The 20103-nt window shown below is 55.1% G+C and overlaps 1 protein-coding gene across 1 annotated transcript; it reads right to left on the bottom strand.

The window, feature by feature from the left end:
• Positions 1–1089: 1089 nt before the first annotated feature.
• CPT1C (carnitine palmitoyltransferase 1C) lies at positions 1090–18823 on the bottom strand. Its single transcript, XM_053905641.1, is given in 21 exon segments — positions 1090–1409; positions 1950–2042; positions 2179–2292; positions 2767–2919; positions 3564–3698; positions 3966–4130; positions 4488–4604; positions 6195–6300; positions 6756–6938; positions 7105–7300; positions 7607–7691; positions 7795–7902; positions 8130–8207; positions 11911–12048; positions 12141–12224; positions 12226–12243; positions 12477–12548; positions 12550–12585; positions 12587–12677; positions 14105–14244; positions 18669–18823. Coding segments are annotated over 21 exon segments (2439 nt in total). The 5' UTR covers positions 18810–18823; the 3' UTR covers positions 1090–1223.
• Between the last annotated feature and the right edge of the window lie 1280 nt (positions 18824–20103).

Here is a 20103-nt window from a genome sequence, read left to right as displayed (position 1 = left end):
ATGCTCAAGGGGAGAAGGATTAAGGTCCACCTTGTGGAGGGAAGTATGTCGAAGTCTTTGTGGAAAAAAAATTTTTTTTAATTAAGTAAACTTGACCTCCAATATGGAGCTTGAATTCACGATCCCAAGATCAAGAGCCGCACGCTCTACTGACTGAGCCGGGCAGGTGCCCCACTTGTCGACATTTTTGAAAGTACCAGAGTTAGCGGGTTGGGTCTGAAGGTTTGGGTTGGTGGCGGTTAAGCTGTGCACGGTTTTAATTTGTTGTTGGGCTTGTGTGTTGTTACGCTTGATGTGGTGGAGACCACAGGGCTTGACGTCATGGAGTACAGGAATCATGGCACCGGTGGGCTGGATCACTGGGGTCTTGGTGTGGTCAGACGGGGTTGGTGGTGACATGGCTTGAGTTGAGCCGGCGGGCATCGTAGTGGTACTGGGGGTCGAGTAGCGGTGTGATCGAGGAGTGCGGTGTTTAAAGCATAACTCTGGGTCAATTTTAAGTTTGGGGTATGGCGGAGATTGGATGGCAGTTTTGGTCGGGTGACGGAGGTTGGAGTTGGATGTTTTTGCGCCGTTTGTATGCTTCCGGTTGTGGTTGTGTTGTCGGGGGTAGTGGGGTGTGGCGTTGCGGAGTCATTGGTTTTGGGATCGCGACAACGGTCAGGTGGAACATTAGGCAGAGCCTTTCCCAGTTGTGGGAGTGGCATCCGTCACTGAGGAGGAGGTTGGAATGGCCGGGGTTGGGCTGAGGAATAAGAATTTTGGGGGGTTCATCGGAGGTCTCGACAAGGGTGGCTGGAATGGTGTTGGTCTTGAGGTTTGGGGTGGGCAGTGGTGTTGGGGCAGCAGGAACTGGGTTAATGAGAATTTGTGGGCTTATGTGACTGAGACTGGCCTCGGATGGTTGGGTCTGGTGTGACTGGAGCCGGGAATTCAGTAGGAGTGGGCAGGGTTGGGGGGTGTGCCTGAAGTTGATCGTAATGGAGAATTCACGGTTGGGCCTGGGGATGGAGGGGAACTTTTCTTCTCCTCCCTGATCCTCACCCCTCCCACCCCCTGTGAGCCCAACGGCATAGCGAACACCACACACCCAGCTTACACGTCTTTATTGGACCAGATGCGGGATTTCCAAACCCAAACAGGCTGCCTCTTGTCCTGCACCAACCCAGTCGTAGAGACCCTCTCCCTAGTTCTTGGGGAGGCCAGCTCCCTGCTGGAAGGGGTCAAAGGTTGGTGGATTTCGTGGGGGCCCTGGAGCCCCCAGTGTGGCAGGGGAGAGAGCCATGCCTGTGCCCCGAGTCCTCCTCCTGTAACCCTCTGCACCTGAGCTTAGGGCGCGGCCCCTCCTGGAACAGGCAGGCCACATCCAACAATGCATCCTCGATGTGCTGCCCCAGCCGGTGGGAGTCCTGGAAGGAGAAACACGTCATGTCCAGGAGGAACCGGGACAGGGGGTTCCTCGGCGCTGGAAGACAAGAGGGCTGGTCTGAGGGAGGAGGCGGCAGGGGACTGGGATTCCTGGGTCTGGGGGCAGCATTGAGCTAGGAGTCTGGACTCCTAGCTTGTAGAAGAGGGAGCTGGTCTGGACTCCTAGGTTGTAGGAGAAAAGGGAGCTAGGAGTCCAGACCCCTGGGTCCTGAGAGAGGAGGGTGCGGGGGGGCGGGGGGGGGGGGTGGGTTCCAGCCTATCTCCCCATTAAAAAATTTTTTTTAATGTTTATTCTTGGGAGAGAGAGACAGAGACAGAGACAGAGCGACACAGAGAGAAGACAGAGCATGAGCAAGAGAGGGGCAGAGACAGAGACACACACACAGAATCTGAAGCAGGCTCCAGGCTCTGAGCTGTCAGCATACAGCCGAGGCAGGGCTCGAACTCACAAACAGTGAGATCACGCCTGAGCTGAAGTCGGAGGCTTAGCCAACGGAGCCACCCAGGCACCCCTGTCTCACCGTTTTTGTGCTAGATTTTTTGCTGGAGATGTGGAAGGTGATGGTGTCATCCCCCATGAAGATGTACGAAACCCCATAACCGTGGTCATCCGCCTGGAGAGGGGCAGAGGCAGGGGGGACAAACTAGCCTCCAGGCCCCTCCTCCCCAACTAGGCAGGAGCGCGGCCGAACTCCCTCCTCCCTCGGGGCCCACGTCCAGGGAGGTGGGGTCAGGCCCCGGGGCACTCACAGGCCCGAATCCCCCACCAGAGGAAACATAGTCGGGGTAATTGTGGACGTCGAACAGGTGGGTTTGCTGAACGGGGATCTGGCTGGTGGCCAGCTGCCACTGCTCAGAGTGAACCTGACGGACAGAGAGAAGACGGTCGAGGATGCAGTGAAGACCAAAAGACCAGCCGGTCCGCGCCCCGTTGGCTCAGCTCCATTCCACGCAGCCCGGGCCCATTCCGGCCTCCCCCTCGCCCCCCGACGGCCTAGTTCCCCCAGATCGCCGCATTGTTGGCTCTGCCCGTCTCCTCCCTGACCCCAGCCTCCCCTTTCTGACCGCGCGGGTCCAACTCTGCTGGAACCGCCTTTCCCTCCGTCTTCCTGACCACGCCCCCACCTGACCACGCCCCCTCGCCTCCCTGACCCCGCCTCCTCTCCCCTTCTCGCTCCCCCTCTTCCCTCCCTGCCCTCTCCTTCCTCTCTTGCCGCAGCACCGCCCCCGCCCCAACTCTTTCCTCTAACTCCTCCTTTTGCCCACCTCACCCTCCTCGTCCTGAAGTCCCTCTCTTCTCCCGTGGTTCCCCGCTTCCCTCTTTCCCTGCACCCTAACCTGGTCCAGAAAAGGCGACTGCAGGTGCAGGAACTGGGACACGATGTAGAGAGCGAAGAGGTGGCGGTCGACCCCCTGTCCGCTCATCGCGGCCTTCAGCAGAGCCTGGTGCTTTTCCACGGCCAGGCGGAACATGGCACGGCGCTGTGGTTCCTGGGGTCCCCCCGGGAGGTCACAGGTCATGGAAAGACAGGAAGTGGGCTTACTGCTGGGGCCTGCCACACCCCTGGCCTCAACCCAGCTTGCAAACTCCCTGCAAGGCAGAGATACCAATTCTACTTTGCGGAGGGGAAACAGGCTCAGAGAGGGGGAGTCACCTGCCCGGGGTCACAAGGCAAAGCAGAGGCAGGTGGGTTCCCAGGTCTGTCTGATCCAGGGCCCCAGGTCCTTCCATTGAACCATAATAGGTAGCGGGAAAGGGAACAGAGGTGCGTGGGGGGTTTCTGAGCAGACAGGTAATGTTAGGAATATGTGGAGGGGTACAAATGCAAGTCCTAAGGTGACACAGAGGTTAAATAATCAAAGAGAGACACATTGTGGAACCAGAGATCCCTGTTAGGTGATCCCCCAGTGCCCTGTGCGACCCCCCCAACTAAAGCAAGTATCACACTGCACTGAAATATCTCTGTCTCTCCCCACCAGTGAGCAGCTTGAGGTAGGAGACCAGGTCTGGGTCCTCCTTTGTCCATAATGCCCATCATGGGTCCCGGTCCTCAGAAGGTGCTCCATAAATATTTGCAAGTGTATGAACGAGTATGTGGAAATGACCAAAGCCTCAAAACGAGGCCCACACCCACTGTCTTCTCTTTGTCCTCCATGGCTCTCACAAAGTTGCAGGCCTCTCTGGTGCAAGATCGCACCGTCTCCGTCCGGCCTTCCAGGAACAAGCGAGTCATGGTTGACTCATAAGTCAGGCAGAATTGACCCCTGTCCTGGGGGGGGGGGGGGGGGGGGGACGGCAAGGAAGGGAGAAGCCTGTCAGCCGGGCTCTGGAAATCACAGACTTGACCCACCTCTGTGTGGCCCTCCCGCCTCCTCCTGCCGGGAGAGTGTGTGACTGGGGGAGACAAATCAAGATGGCGGCCCCACAGCGGCAATGACCAAAAAAGCGTCACCAAAGGGGCTGACAAGGGAGGTCTTGGGGGGCCCAGGGGAACCAAGGTCCCGAGAAGGGGTTGGGGTCGAGGAACCCAACTGACCCGGAAGTGGGCCAGCTGCAAGGCCATCTGGATGAAGCTGTCTGAAGAGAGGTGGCAGCGTTTGATGAAACTCTTGCCGAAGTGCGAGAAGGGGAAGACGTGGCAGTCAACGTTTCCAGACAAGGTCTTGGCTCCCCTCAGGGCTAGAGAGATGGACAGATGGATCTGCCAGAGGAGGAAGGAGGGAGGGATGGCTGGGGTTACGGATGGGGTAGGGTTAGAACTGGGAGTGGGGAGGGAAGCGAAGGTGGAACTCGAGTCAGGGTAGGGGTGGAATGTGGAAATGGGGACAGAGGCGAACGTGGAGCTGAAGGGCTGGTTAATGATGGCGGGGGGGACTGAGGTTGGGCTGAAGACCGAATTGGGTCGGGGAGGGGGTTGGGGTTTCAGGTGGGGAGGACTGGATTGGGCTGGGATTGGAGATGGGGCCGGGGTGGGATTGAGTTTGGGGATGGGGATGAGTTTAGAGTCAAAGCCAGGGGGTTGCAGACTTGGAGGAGAGGCCCGGGAGCCCAGTCTCACCTTTTCTGGAAGGTCCCAGTGCAGCCGCTGGGGCTGGGGCAGTGAGGGATCAGGATGCCCTTTGCAGTGGCCGTCGGCTGAGTAGCCCAGCTGAAAACATTCTGTGGCCAGAGTGAACTGTGTACAAACAGAGGCTGTCAGAGTCCCTTCCTCCCTCTGGATTGAGGGCTCTCTAACCAGGGACTTGCTTTCGTAAGTCCCTTCTGGGGGCAGTCGTTGAGAAACAGAAACCTCTGATGTTCACAGGTGGCTTCTCAGGTTCAAGTTCATTGAGAGTAAGTCCGATACTAATACTCAGCTGGTGCCTACTGGCCTTTTACTTCTGACTAGTAGACAAAAAGCCACCAACGGTGGCCCCCGACTTCCCAAGACACCCCCTACCCTCACCCCCACCAGGATCCTGAGACCAGAGAGATAAAGCCCAGCACAGCATGGGCCACCAAGGGGGTTGGTGTCCATTCTGACTGAGTGGTGCCCACGCCCTGATGGTTCTTAAATTTTATTTTATTTTATTTTTTATTTAGTTTTGTTTTTGTTGTTAAATATTTTAAATCAGCCCTGGTCGAGCACCTGCTACCCACCAGCCTTTCCCTTATTCTCATGATAACTTAGGGAGACGGGATAAAGATCCCCATTTCCGCATTAGAAACAAACATCAAGAAACACTTTATGCCTTGGAGTTTCCACGTATCTTTATCATACTCTATGTGACATCTCTTCACTCAAAGTTGATGCGCAGAGACCACAGGTTGATATGAAGGGTCTGAAAGTTAAACTGAATTGACAGTTTCATCGGCCAATATCATCAAAGGGGGCAAACTCCCATCTTACAAATGCGAAACAGGTACAGAAGAGTCCATGCTTACCCAGGGCTGTTCCTAAGATCTGAAAGGGGCCTCCCTTCCCCTCAAACATGTTGGATCCCACCCTGGGCCTCACCCAGTACCTCATGCAATGCTATGGAAGAGTGGGAACCTGAGAGGGTGTAGACGGCACCTGCTATGATTTAGGGACTAAGAAAAAAGAGAAAATAGAGGGGCGCCTGGGTGGCTCAGTCAGTTTCGGTTTCGTGGTTTCGGCCCAGATCATGATACCACATTTCGTGAGTTCAAGCCCCGCATCGGGTTCTGCATTGACAGGGTGGAGCCTGCTTGGGAGTCTCTCTCTCTCCCTCTCTCTCTGCTCCTCCCTGCTCTCTCTCTCAAAATAAATAAATGAACTTTAAAAAAAAATTAAAAAAAAAAAAAGAGAGAAGATCGAGATGCTAAGGTTCTCAGGATTGGATGGGAGCTTACAGAAAAAAGAAACTCCAACCCTTCCATCTGATGAAGGGGAGAAATGAGGCTCAGAGGAGGGGAGTAACTTTCCCAAGGTCACACAGCAAGCCATCACACTGATTCAGTGTATTGTGGTTGAAAGGCCTCATTTTCTGGTCTCAGAACATTCTGGATCCATGTTCTTGCTCTGCAATTCCTGGCTCTGTGACTCTGGGCAAATCACTTCCCTTCTCTGAGCCCCGGCTGCCAACTCATCAAAAGGTCATAATCCCAGACCCTCTTTTCTTTGCTGGGTGCCCCCCCCCACCCACCCATCTGGTATCTGCTTGTCTGAGCCTCTGTCTTCCCCCTAAGCATAGGGCCCTGGAGAGGAAGGTCTTTGGAAATGGGGCCGATGGTCCCCAGGGCAGGAGGGGACTGGCTGCCTCACCTCCCACATGTGTCCTGAGATGGGGCAGTCGGCCCACGAGTGCTCCACGCTGAGACCCAGCTTCCCATTGGAGAAGACGATTAAAGTGAAGGATTTGTCAAACCAGCTGCAGGCGAGAATTCAAAGTGGTCACCAGAGAGCCAGGGCCAAGAAGGAACTTGGGTGCTCTTGGTGGAAAATGCAGGAGTGTCAGCCTGGGGGGATTTTTCTGGAACCAGGGCTGGTATAGGGATCTCTAAGAGGGTGGAGGTCTCCACCAGGCAGTCTAGATGGTTTCTGAGGCATGTCTAAGGCTTGGAAAATTGGGACATCTCGAGGGAACGTGCCAAGCAAGGTTCAAGGCTCACGAGGAGCTGAGGGGTTACGGGGATTCTCCCGGGGACCTCAGAAATCACGAGGGTGCCTCGTGCACATCTAGGAAGTTGTCTGAGGATCTCTAGGTACGGAAGTCCCAGGTCTGTGGTCTAGGGTCTGCTTGTCTAGTGTCCAGAGTCCCAGGTCTGGAGACCGGGTTCTGGGGTCACAGGTTGGGGTGAGGTTCCAGTCCAGGGGCTGACTCACCGGTCATGGCCCCTGCCAGCCAGTAGGGCATGGGCATAGGCATCCAGTGTAGCTGCGGGGTCCTCCCTGGTGAGCCCTGCAGGTTCCGAGTCCAGGGATACGAAGAAAGCAGCTCCTTCCACGGCCTCCAGGGTATCCTCAGCCTGGGTCTTCAGGGAACTCCGTACCTGGGCCCACACGTCCCTGTGGCGGGGGTGGGGGAGGGGGAGGGGGAGTGGGGGGTGGGGTGACTGTACCTGAGCCCAGGCTGGCCCCGTACCCCCCAGCCCCCACCCAGCCCCCAACCTTGCCCTTCTACAACCCTGGGCGGCTGGCTGGGCCCCCGGGGCCCCGGATCTCCCGCCCTCACCTGGGAGCAGCGGTCAGGGCCGCCAGATGCTCCTCCTGGGGGCAGGCGGGGGAGGGGTCGTCCAGGATTCGCTGGAACTGCTGCTCCAGGGCCCGCGGGGACAGCAGGCCGCTCTGGGAGTGGGTCCCCACGCGGTAGAATCGGCCACGGTGGAAGACGGCCACGTGTCGGCTGTCGCGGAGGTGGCGGATGTGGTCTAGGGGCGACGCGGATGGAAGGGCAGAGGGCACGAAGGTCAGTGGCAAGAATAAGAACAAGGGTCATTTATCAGGCACTTCCTGGGTGGCTCGCACTGTCCTAAGTACTCATTTCACCCTCACTACCCTGTGCACCCTTATAATCCGGTTTCAGAGACGAGGATACCCAGGCGCAGAGAGGGTAATAGCTTGCCCAGGTCACACAGCTAGGGAGCGATGGAGCTGGGATTCGAACCCAGGAGACCATGCTCTCAGCTACTACACTGATGACGCCTCTGCCGGTGCGGGGCCAAGAGGAATCTCACCTTTCTGGATGCCGGGAATGCGCGTGGTGTTGAAGATCTTCTCATACTGGGCAGAGCATAAGGGCCGCATTCCCATCAGCAAAGTCTGCAAGAGACCACGGGCTCCCGAACTGCCTCCCAGGACCCGCGTGGCCCCACGGCCACAGGACCGCGGTCTCCGTGTCCGGCCCACAGGGCGGCCCTCTTACAGGCAGGATCTCCTGGCGGTTCAGGCGGTGGCGGTAGAGGAGGAGGGCGTGGACCGCGTTCCCAGCGCGAGCGGCCTGCACCGGCGTGGGAGTGACGTACAGGAAGTCCTGGGGGCCAGCCGAGGGGACCGCAAAGCGCCCGGGGTCAGGCGTGCCCCTCACGGGGACACTGACCCCCAAACCCAGATCCTGACCCCAACAGAGGGCGGGATGGGGAACCACAGACTCCGATTCGGGTCACGGCCCCGAAGCTCCACCTCCTACAGAGACATCCCAACCCTAGATCCTTGACCGGCGGCCCCGCCCGGCTCCCAGCCCCGACGTTCCCTCCTCACCATCATGTAATAGTTGCTGTTCACCATCAGCGAGTGCCGGGAGCGCAGATACACAAATTCTTCCCACCAGTCACTGACCTAGGAGTGGGGCCGAGAGACGCACAGCTGGGGTGGCTGCGGCCAAGCTGGGGAGCGGCAGGACCCCCAAGACTTGGCGGCCGAGTCCCTGAGGGTGGAACTCAAAGAAGGAGGCCATCGTGATCAGTAACCAGCAGTAACCCCGAAGTCCATCAATTGGGGATCAGTTAGCTAAATCGCGCTATACTCCTGTCCCGGAATGCTACCAAGCTGTTCAAAAAAGCACACGGCCGGGCACCGGGAGGGGGGGGGGGGGTGCTCAGTGGGTTCAGCCTCTGAGACTTCGGCTCAGATCATGATCTGGCGCAGTTCATGAGTTCCAGCCCCGCCGGCAGCTCGGTGCCTTGAACCTGCTTCAGATTCTGTGTCTGCGGCTCTCTCTGCCCCTCCCCCCGCTTGCACTCAGTCTCTCACAAGCAAATAAACATTAAAAAAAAAAAAAAAAAGAACAAGGCAAGGGGCACGTAGGTGGCTCAGTCAGTGGAACAACAGACTCTGATTTCAGGTCTTGATCTCAGGGCCCTGAGTTCAAGTTCAAGTTGGGCCTGGAGCCTCCTTTAAAAAAAAAAGTAGGGGTGGCCCAGTCGGTTGAGCATCTGATTCCTGATTTTGGCTCAGGTCATGATCTCACGGTTTCATGCTGACAGTGGAGAGCCTGCTTGCGATTCTCTTTTTCCCTCTCTCTGCCCTTCCTCTGCTCACACACTCTCTCTCAAAATAAATAAGCAAAACTTAAAAAAAAACTACATAGCACCAAGATCCAAGTGTCCAACGAAAGATGAATGGGCAACCAAAACGGAGCCTATCCCTACAATGGATTTTTTTTTTTTTTTTAAGATTTTACTTTTAAGTAATCTCTACACCCAGGGTGGGACTTGAACTGGCAATCCTGAGGTCAAGAGCCACACACTCTTCCAACTGAGCCTGCCAGGCACTCTTACGATGGAATGCTAACATAAAAAGGAATGAAGTTCTCATGTGCACTGCGACACGGACAGACCCTAAAAACATTATGCCAGGTGATATGAGTCAGACACAGAAGGACAGATCGTGTATGATTTTATGTGCATGAAAAATCTAAAATAGGTAAATCCCTAGAGATAATAAGTAGAATAGAGGTTACCTGGCACTTCGGGGAAGCAGGAATGGGGATGTATTGCTTAATAGGTACAGAGTTTCTGTTTGGGATGATGAAAAAGTTCTGGCGATAGATTGTTCTGATGGTTCCAGACACGGCAAATGCACTTAATACCACTGAATTGCATACTTAAAAATGGCTAAAACGGAGGCGCCTGGGTGGTTCAGTCAGTTCAGCGACAGACTCTTGGTTTTGGCTAAGGTCACGATCTCATTGTTCGTGAGTTCGAGCCCCAATGGGGATTCCCTGCTTGGGATCCTCTCTCTCTCCTTCCCTCTCTGCAACTCTTGTGCTCTCTCTCTCTCAAAATAAGTAAAATAAAGTTTAAAAATGTATTTTAAAAATGGCTAAAATGATAAATTTTATGTTATGTCCATCTTATCACAAATATTATACATATTTAGGTTACATATGTTTTATATACTATATTAAATCTATATTTCTACAAATTATAAAATATATAAACATATTATGTTTTATGCAATTGAAAATTACATGTAGGGGCTCCTGGGTGGCTCAGTCGGTTCAGCGTCCGACTTCAGCTCGGGTCATGATTTCACAGCTCGTGGGTTCGAGCCCTACGTTGGGCTCTGTGCTGGACAGCTCGGAGCCTGGAGCCTGCTTCCGACTCTGTGTCTCCCTCTCTCTCTGCCCCTTCCCCGCTCGTGCTCTGTCTCTCTCTGTCTCTTTCTCTCTCTCTCAAATAAACGTTAAAACAAATTTAAAAAAATTACATGTAATATAGAAATAAAATTTACATAGCATAAATAAAAAATATAGATAAAAAGTCTAAGTGAGAGGAAAGCACGGTGTCAGACTTTAGTTGGCCTTCACATTTTTTTTTGTTATACATAAGATAACAGGATATGTTATAATTGGTGGTGCCTTAGAAGTCCAATGAAATACATACATCGTGCGTGTGTCCGGGCCCGTGTACGTACACACGCGCGTGCATACGCACACGCGCATGCGCATTGGAACAGACTCCGGTCCAAGAGCTTGAAGGAAAAAAATGTAAAAACTAAGGCCCTGGCTTCCCTTCTCCCTCTCCAGACACGACTCGGTCCCCTCCATAGCGCTTGTCCGTGCTGCTGCCCCTCGTGGCTCGGTCTCAGCAACTCCTCCCTTCCAAGTCCAATGCTGTCACCCAGGCCTCTTTCCTGAGCCTCCACCCAGGTCTCCAGCTGCCCCAGGGCAGGTCCCCCGGCACCCCCAGGCCTGTCAACAACCTGCCCCCACGGAGCTCAGTGCCCTTTGCCCCAGAGCTGCTCCCCTTCTCCCCATCTCAGGGACACCCCCGCCCGTCCCCCCACCACGTGAGGCCCGTAGGCGCCACCCTTGGCATCTCCTCACCCCCCAGCCTGACAGTCCAGCCCCACCCCCCCCCACCCCCGCCCCCTGACTCTTGCCTCATACCCTCTGCCCAATTCCCCTGTCTGACCTTGTCCTCTACCCGCCCCCCCCCCCCCCGCATCCTCTCCAGCCTCCCAGCCTCCAGTGTCTCCCCTCCAGTCTTTCCCCCACACCAGAGCTGATCCTGACCTCCCCCTGTTCAGCATACTCCCATGGCTCCCTAGCACCCCCAATAAAAAGTCCAGGATCCTCAGCTGGAGTTCAGGCCACTCCCCGCCACTCAACCATTCCCTCTCTTGACGACCACCCCTTCAATCCCTGTGTCCCAGCGAGCGATGCCCTCCCGGTTCCCAGCCCCCGTCCTACAACTGCCGTACTACTCACCTCCGCTGGGCCCGTTCCCTCCTACCAACCGCACCGGTTCAAATTCTGTCCAACCCTCAGGGCTCAGGCCTAGTAAATACTCCCTCCTGGAACCCTGATCCCTCTCGTCCAGTGGCGGCGTCCCCAGACCTCCCCCCTCCCCCCCCCCCCCCCCCCCCCGCCACCAGCAGATGCTCACACCGCCCCACCTTTCTTCGCTGCTACCTCCACCTGATCCCACACTGCCTGCCCCCTATTTATGACTTCCTCCTACAGAATAGGAGGCCTGTAAGCCCCGATTTGAGTGAGTTTGCTGTCTTGCTCTGTGCCTCAGTTTCCCAAGGAGCTCAAATCAGAGTACTACCAAAGGCCTAGCTCCTGAACTCGGAATAGAAGCCCATTTGGGGGGGATGCCCTTACCCAAAAGGAGGGGATAAAACCAGAACAACTCTGGGGGCGGGGGGTTTAGACCACTGGCCTGCCGGGCAAGGGAGCTGAACCGTCCGAGTCCGGGAATTCTGGTTCCAATCCGGGAGGGTTGGGGGCTGAGCTGTGGATGTGGGCAGGCCCTGGAGGCGGGGCTTAGATTATGGATGTCGGGCTCACGTCGGAGCATGCAGGTCCCGGGAGAGGCTCAAAATGTTAGCACACGATGGATATTGGAGAGTACGAGCAGCTCAGAATATTGGAGCATCTAGGGCGGGGTTTAAACTGCGGGAGCGTGTGGGCGGGACTCAGAACGCGGAGCAGGGGGCGGGCCTGCAGGTTGTGGGCGTGTCGGGGGCGGGCGTAGAACCCCGCCTTAGGAAGGCGGGCTCAGAACCTCCGCGTTCAGGGTGGGGGACTCACGTAATTGGACGCCCACCAGGACTTGAGCCGCAGGTACCACTGCAGCAGCGACGCCTGCAGCCTCAAGAATTCCTGCGCTAGGACAGACGTCAAGTCGAAGTCCTCGTCGGAGAGGATGGGCCGGACAGATTCCAGGTACTGAGGGGCGAGGAGCAGATGGTAGAGCTCGCGCGGCCCCGCCCGCCCCCGGCCGCCTCCCGCCCCCACGTGGAGGTAGCGGGCGGGCCCACCTTGCGCACGGTGTCCTGCACGGAGGGCACGGGCTGGCGTGGCAGGGAGCGCTGGTAACTGAACAGCATCGGGTTGCGACCGGAAGAAGATGCGGACCAGGGCCTGGAGGGAAGCGGGGAATTAGTGGGTCACTGCACCCCTCCCTGGGATCCGGGACCGGGATCGGGGGTTGTACATGGCAACCTACAGAGAGAATGGGGTTGGCACCCAGAGAATGGGGGGACAGACCCAGGGGGGAGGCGTAGAGACCAGAGAGAGATGGACAGGGTCCCAGAGAGAGGGACATAGAGAAGTGGGTCCCCGGAGGCCTGAGCAGGGCTCTGCCCTTCACATACCAGCCAGGTCTTGGTGGGCGAGGACATGGCTCCGTGGGGTTCAAGGAGCCAGCCATGGTAGGACAGAAGCAGCCCTCAGGGCCACGTGAAGCGTGAAAATCAGGGCTCCCCCACAGGCACGAAGCAAACAGCGCGGCTGCCAGGACTCCCCGAAGCCTGTTGTGCTGTCCACACCCTGGGGGAGTGAAAGAGACACCGGGCCTGGGTCTCCTGGCCTCAGAACGCCCCTTCCCTCCAGCCCCACCAGCCCCTGCTCTTCCTGATAGTCTCTGACCCTGATCTTTTGACTGGGGGGCCTATCTTCTAGAATGGAGTCAGCTCGTAGAAATCGAGTTTCCTAGGGGTACCTGGGTGGCTCTGTCAGTTAAGCGTCTGACTCCTGATTTCAGCTCAGGTCATAATCTTATGGTTTGTGGGTTCAAGCCCCTCATCAGGCTCTGTGCTGACAGTGTGGAATCTGCTTGGGATTCTCTCTCTCCCTTTCCCTGCCCCTCCCCTGCTCATGCTCGCTTGCTCGCTCTCTCTCAAAATAAATAAATATAAAACGTTAAAGAAATTTAAAAAAATGTAAGAAAGAAACTGCTGATCTAAAACCACAGTAAATCAACATGTTTGCAAAGTGGCAATCAGATAGACATATGAGCAAATCCCACCTGGAGGACTAGGAGCGAGTTGCTTCCCCTCTGTAGACTGGGGTAAGTCTAGCCTTCCTGGAAATTTCTACCTCTGATCCTGGGTCTGCCCTGTGGGACTGTCTGTACAAAATCGGAACCTTCTTCCCCAGGGAGGACAAAGCCAAGAATTACAACCTGTCACTCTCTCCCCCACACCCGGCTCCCAAACCGTTCCCCCAAATGGCAATTATAATAACACAACCATTCCCATTTAGTAACCTTCTGGCACTGTATGGAATATTCCACGTGCATATTTTTTTTTTTTTTAAGATTTTGTTTTTAAGTAATCGCGACACCCAGCGTGGGGCTCAAACTCACAACACGAGATCAAGAATCGCGTGCTCCACTGACTGAGCCACCCAGGTGCCCTTATTACCTATATTTAATTTTTTTTAACGTTTATTTATTTTTGAGAGAGAGAGAAACAGAGTGTGAGCCGCGGAGGGGCAAAGAGAGAGGGAGACACAGATCTGAAGCAGGTTCCAGGCTCTAAGCTGTCAGCACAGAGCCCAACACGGGGCTCGAACTCATGAACCACAAGATAATGACCTGAGCCCAAGTTAGACGTTTAACTGACTGAGCCACCCAGATGTCCCTATTACCTGTATTTTATAGAGGAAGACTCTAACACCGAGAATGGTTAAGTCTCTTGCCTAAGGCTACACAACTGAAGGCCAGTAGGGCTCCTACTTTTCTCGGTGCTTATATAACCATGTCTGGATACTTTCTAGTTTGTCAGCATCCCCCTTAGCAAGAAACAGACCGGATGGAAAATAGGCAGAGAGAAGGGGGGGAATCACCTCCTTTTTACTCACGCTGTACCTTTATTAATCTGACCCAAAGTAAATCTCAGAGATTACTTCTCTTTAGCAGGCACATCACACTGATAGAGAAGCTTACCGGGTGGAGGGGGAGGAATTAGGGAGGTTACTGGGCCCAAGCGGGGGAGCTCACCAGTCTGGCAGCAACTCTTCGATCTTCTCCATCAGTCCTAGGGAAGGATCCAGCTGGAGGAACCAGGCGAGCTGAATGGCACTGAAGAGGAAGAGCCAGCTGAGGGGGCTGGCAGGGAACACACCAGTAAGAAAGTCATTCTGCAGGGAGGAAAGGCACCCATTCAATCAATTAATCCTCCTCTAAGCACCATCCTTAGACATTGACAGAGCACCCAGTGTGCGCTGAATCCCGAGCTGGGTGCTCAAGCCCCAGTGGGGACCAGAGAGATCTGGGTCATGCCCTCAGGGAAGTCAGTCAGGAACGAAGCGAGTGCTAATGCGATAAAAACAAGGCAGGCACAAGAGCCCTGAGCAGGATGCTCAGCTTGGAGGAGTCAGGGAGGGCTCCCTGGAGGAGGTCACTCCCAGGCAAAATGGCCCTCCATATACTGCAGGGGCTGGAGCTCAGCAGGCCTTCTAGAACTTTGTGGCTATGGAATGAATGAGGAATGCAAAAGTGCTGGGGAAATGCATGGAAATACCTAACGCTTAACCAGCGCTCACTACCTGCCCGGCCCCTTTTCCAAGGCGGAACTCTTAAAACCCCCCCAACATCTCTGTGCGGCAGGTACTCAGGTGATCTAATTTTGCAAAAGAAACCACTTGGGTTCAAAGTCACACAGAGAGCATGATAAGAGCTGCTATTCGTTGCCATCAGGGCTCCAGAAACCGCGTTCTCTTTTCCCACGTTTAACAAATGGGAGAGCCTCAGAGATCACGGTTTAGAACTTGGGCTCTGGGGCCCTGGGCTCAAACCTCTCTGCTCTGTCACTAACAAGCTGAGTGACCGCGAGCAAGTGGCTTCGCCTCTCTGTGTCTGTTTCCTCATCTGTGGAATGGGAACAATCCCAGTACCCGGCTCGTGGGACTGTCATGAGGACGGGATGAGAAAATGTCCTCCCACAAACAGTTATTGTGGTCCTACAGCAGTGATAAGACAGCAAGATTCCTGCTCTCCTGGGGGACAGAGCAATAGCTACGTCAGTAAAGGATTTAGGGTAGTGTGGCAGGTGGCATTAGGGACTGTGGAGTAAAATAAAGCAAAGAGGGCTGGCGGGGCAGGGGGGGAGGGGGGAGGGTAGTGAATTGCATAGCTCAGAGCCAGGCACACAGTAAGCGCTCAGTAAACATCATTACCAATGCTCCTTTCTTTCTACGGCTACCCTACTTCCTGTTGGGGATTTATTTATGTGACGATCTTCCCTTGGTATGGCAAGAAAAGGTTACTGGCAACCGTGGTTTCTTTGGTTGCTTGTTATTTCTTTTTAAGAGAAGCAGTCTCTTCCTTTATCCGGGGCTCGGGATCGCGGTAGAACAGGGCTTCGTAATAACAGGAAACGTCTCCAGAGCCCTTCCCAAGGACGAGATGGGAATCAATAAATCATTGCATTGCCCTGTATCTCAGCAAAACAGTAGTAAATACCATTATCTCTATCGCATGGGCGAAGAAAGTGAGCAGACAAGAAGTTTGAAGAACGTGTCCCAAGCCAGAGAGGGCCCACTGTCAACCCCTCAAGTCGTCCAGATGTCTTGTGACCCTAATGCAACAGGATGTAGTGCAAAGTTCCACACGGGGGCGCCTGGGGTCTGCTGCCTCTCATATTCATTTGGAAACCATCTCAGGAAACACTCTGACCTCCTGCTGAACAGCCCACATGTGCGCTGTGCCACGTGCTTGGCCCAAAGGACCCACTGCACGTCATTCGCAACAGCCCCATGGCATGGGTCCTGGGACCACGTTCTAGAAAAGCAGGATAGCAGGCGTGGGTATGGGTTCCACAGCCAGACTGCTAATTCTAGTCCTGCCCCGAGCACTGCATCTTGGCAGCTGTGTGACCTTGGGAAAGTTGAAGGCACCTCTCTGGGCCTCTGTTTCCTCATCTGTAAAGTGGGACAGAGAATAGGTCTACCTTAGAAGGCTATAATGAAGATCAGATGAGCCATACATTTATTTACTTTGAATTTTATTTGTAAAAGATTTTATTTGGGGAGCACCTGGGCGGCTCTGTCCGTTGAGCCTCCGACTCTTGGTTTTGGCTCAGGTCGTGAGTTCGAGCCCCACATCTCGTTCTGCGCCTGGCAGCATGGAGCCTGCTTGGGATTCCCTCTCTCTCTCCTTCTCTGTCCCTCCCCTGCTCGCGCCGTCTCTGCCCCTCTCAAAAATCAATAAACAAACTTAAAAAATTAAAAAAAAAAAAAGATTTTAAGTCATCTCTACACCCCACACGGGGCTCAAATTCACGACCCTGAAATCAAGGGTCACACGCAAGCAATAGATTTAAAGGGTTTGGTGAGTGTAGAGCCCAAGACACACTAAATATGACCTGATGTGATTTTCGAAACGAGGAAGCAGAGACTCAGAGAAGTTAATAACACGCCAGAGGGCACCCAGCACTTACGACCTATGTGGAACCACCAGGATCGTAGGAATGGCGATGTTGGAGCGGTCACTTCTCTGCATCAGACCTTCTGTTAAGACAGCTCATGCTTACAACAACCCCTCGAGGCAGGGACTGTCAGGGACGCCATTTTATAAGTGACAAAGTTATGGCTTAGCAGGACGTCTATGCAATTTCAGCCCTGCGGTTGCTGAGGGCACAGCCCTCACCCTGAAACCAAGTTCCAGGAGCTACGACTTCAGGGTGGCTCCTAAGGTCCCAGAATGGAAGAGAAAGGACAGAAGAGCATCCAATGTCCCACAGGGAGAGAGGCAGCTATGTGACAGAAAGGGAAGAACGATCACTATTACAATGATCAATTAATACTAATGACAGGGTCTGGTGGGGCCCAGCAGGCATAGGGGACTGACTCTGAGAAGGGCTTTAGGTTTTGACTCAAAAGTAGGGGTGGTGATGGCCAAAATTTTCAACAATGCAGCACTAGTCAAAATCCACTTATAAGTATAGAAACCAGAACAGCGGTTGCTTTGAGTCCGGGGGGGGGGGGGGGGGCGCTAACTGGAAAAGGGCTCAAAGGAACATTCTAGAATGGCGGCAATTCTGTCTTGCTAGGAAGTTGGGTGCACAAGTATTGTCAAAATTCAAGGACTGTACCTTTTAAGAACCTGTGCATTTTTTTTCTGAATGAAACGATATCTTAATTTTAAAAATATATGTGTGGCTCAGTCAGTTGAGAGTCTGACTTTGGCTCAGGTCATGATCTCACAATTCGTGGGTTCGAGCCCCATGTCGGGCTCTGCGCCGACAGCTCAGAGCCCGGAGCCTGCTTCGGATGCTGTGTCTCCCTCTCTCTCTCTCTGCTCCTCCCCTGCTCGTGCTCTGTCTCTCAAAAATAAATAAACATTAAAAAAATAAAGTAAAAATATATGTATATGTGTAGATATGTGTTTATGTATTTAACCCCAGGTTAATGTCCACAAGATAATGTTCTAATTGATGAATTAGCCTGAGGCCCAGGAAGTTCCAGGGGCGGGGCTGAAGAAACTCTTTGTGTGTGTGTAGGTGGGGGGGCTACCCACGTTGGGTGTAGACATGGGGCTCGAACTCACAACCCCGAGATCAGGAGTCACACGCTCCACCGACTGAGGCAGCCAGACACCTGGTTAATGAATAAAGAACAATCTTATCAAAAGCTAACACTTACTTGGCACTTGCCAGGGCCCAGGCAGTTCGCTCAGTGCTTACATGTAACAATTCATTTAATCCCCTCGACTGTCCCGTCAGGGGAGCTGTTATCATCACCCCTGTTTTACGTGTGGGGAAACTGAGGCTCAGAGAGGAGTACTTGCCCAAGGCCACACAGCTAGTAAGCGGCAGGGCCGGGATTCAGAGTCAGTCTCGGCCAACCCCGCAGGCGATGCAGACTTGCGTTCAGACAGGGCGTGACCACGAGGGAGACACTATATGTACCCAGTGCCGGACTTCTAGAACTAGTGACCCTGGGGCAGGCGTGGGTTCTGGTTAGACGTCGGGCATGGGCATTCTAGAACAAGGGCAGTGGTGAAGTGCCTACGGACATTTGGAGGTTCACGTCTGGGAACCACAGGGAGGGCGCCGGGCGTATGGAGAGGGGAATTGGGGGTTCAGCGGCAGGCTTGAGGAGGCAGCCTCAGACCCAGGGGCTCGGGCTAGGAGGAGGATTGGGGTGCGGGCCTTCAGGATTGGGGTGTGGGCTAACCAAGATCTTCCCCGGGTCACAGCGTTCAGAAATGAAGAGCACCGAGTTTAGCACCTGAAGATGAAAGGGAAAGGTGAGGGGAGCACCTGGGGTGGGGGAAGGGGTCTGAATTCTAGAAATTGGGTGGAAGTTGGGTTTGCGGGTCTGAGGACAGAGGGAAGTGGTCCAGGAAGTGGTTGTAAGAGGTGAATAGAGGTTCCCAGTAGGGGAGGAAGTGAGCCTCAGAAAACCCAGAAATGGCTTTAAGGGGGTCCTGAAAGTCCACATCCAAACCCCCAGAAGGGGGGGTGGGGGTGGGGAGGGATAGGATCCCAGAAGTGGGCCTCGGGCATCCCAGAAACACGTAACCGGAGTCTTGGAAGGAAACCAAGCGTGGCCCTCCTCACCCAGAAACGGGCGAGGTGCCTTTTCCAAGAGCGCAGTCCGGAGAGGTAGATCTCCTGCAACACGGGGGCACTGAGCTCCACTTCGGCCCCGTCCGAGGTCAGCGAGGGTCGGAAGCCCACGGCCTGGTGCGCTTCAGCCATGTCACGCTAGAGCCCTGGGAGTTGGGACAGAGGGTCATTTTCCAGGCCCCCAGCCTCAGACCCAGGAATCCGGGCTCCCAACCCCCTCCTCCTGCAGACCCAGGAATATAGGCCGACGGCTCACCCTTCCCTAACCACCTGAGGGGTCTCGAAGGACTTTGTCAGAGACTCGGGTGTTGGGGGGATGTCAGTTGGGGGCCTCTGTGAATGCATAGAGAGGCAGGAGGGATAACTCGCGCGAATCCCTTTTGCGACTCTGCTGAGAAGGAAGTGCAAGGCCGTGCGCCCCTCCCCACTAAAGACTTTCAAGATTCGGGGTTGGGGACGCGAAACCAGCCCAGGGTCGGGTTGCGGGGTCTGGAGAAAAACATTAGTCCGAGACCCATTGAAATGAACACCTGCCGGACGTTGGCACCGTCCGCCTCGTTTCCGCTTCCCAGGCCAAGGCGGGGGAGGGGGGGGGATGGGACGGGCGGGGAGTGGCGGGGGAGGAGCAGGGGGAATGTCTATAAATTCTTCCGCTCCAGGATGGCCCAGCGTCCCCTCCCCCCTCCGGGGGCTGGAAGAGGTGGGGGAGGGAGCACCCTACTGCGCATGCCTCACAGCCAGGGATGCTGAGACTGTGAGCCGATGCGAGCTTCGAGGACGAGTGATGGAGAAGCCCGCACGCCCAACCCAAGACACAGGCCTCCCGGCCCCGCGGGAGCTCGGGTCCCTCCGGTGCGATACTTACCACGCTGAGTCAGACGTCCGCCGAGCCGATCCTGGAACCCAAGCCCCAGCCCACCCCCCACCCCCGATTCAGAGCGCCAGACCCAAGTCTCCCACTTGCATATGTCCAATCCCAGTGCGACGAGTCCACGACTTGGTCGTCGGGCCTCCGGAGCTCCTGGCCGCTCCCGATTATCCAACATCCAGGAACCCTGATTTCTGCCTCGCGTGTGCCTTCGCCGGGTAGGCAAGTCCCTGGCTTTGTCCCCGCCCCCTTCCAACCCTCTGCGTTCTATCCCCGCCCCCTCGAATCCCAACGTCCAATCCTCTCCCTCCGTTCGCTCCCTAGCCTTCAGCCTTTTTCTACCCGGCCTGATTTCTCTACCATTGGCTTCCCGGGTTCTAAGCAGCTCCTCTCCTCTGAACCCCAGGTTCTTGAGCTTCCCACTCCGCTTTGTCTCACTCTCTTTGAAAAACGAGGCTCAGCTTGGTACTCATAGCCCACCTTTGGGTACGTGTAAAGTCACGCGCGTGGGTATCGAGCCGGAGCGAATCAAAGTTCTACCATCCCGAGGAGGGAGGG

Source organism: Panthera pardus, unplaced genomic scaffold (genome assembly GCF_024362965.1).
Source record: "Panthera pardus isolate Hobbes unplaced genomic scaffold, ASM2436296v1 HiC_scaffold_18, whole genome shotgun sequence".
Classification (NCBI taxonomy): domain Eukaryota; kingdom Metazoa; phylum Chordata; class Mammalia; order Carnivora; family Felidae; genus Panthera; species Panthera pardus.
Note: the sequence above shows the minus strand (reverse complement) of the source record. Positions and strands in the feature narration are given on the sequence as shown.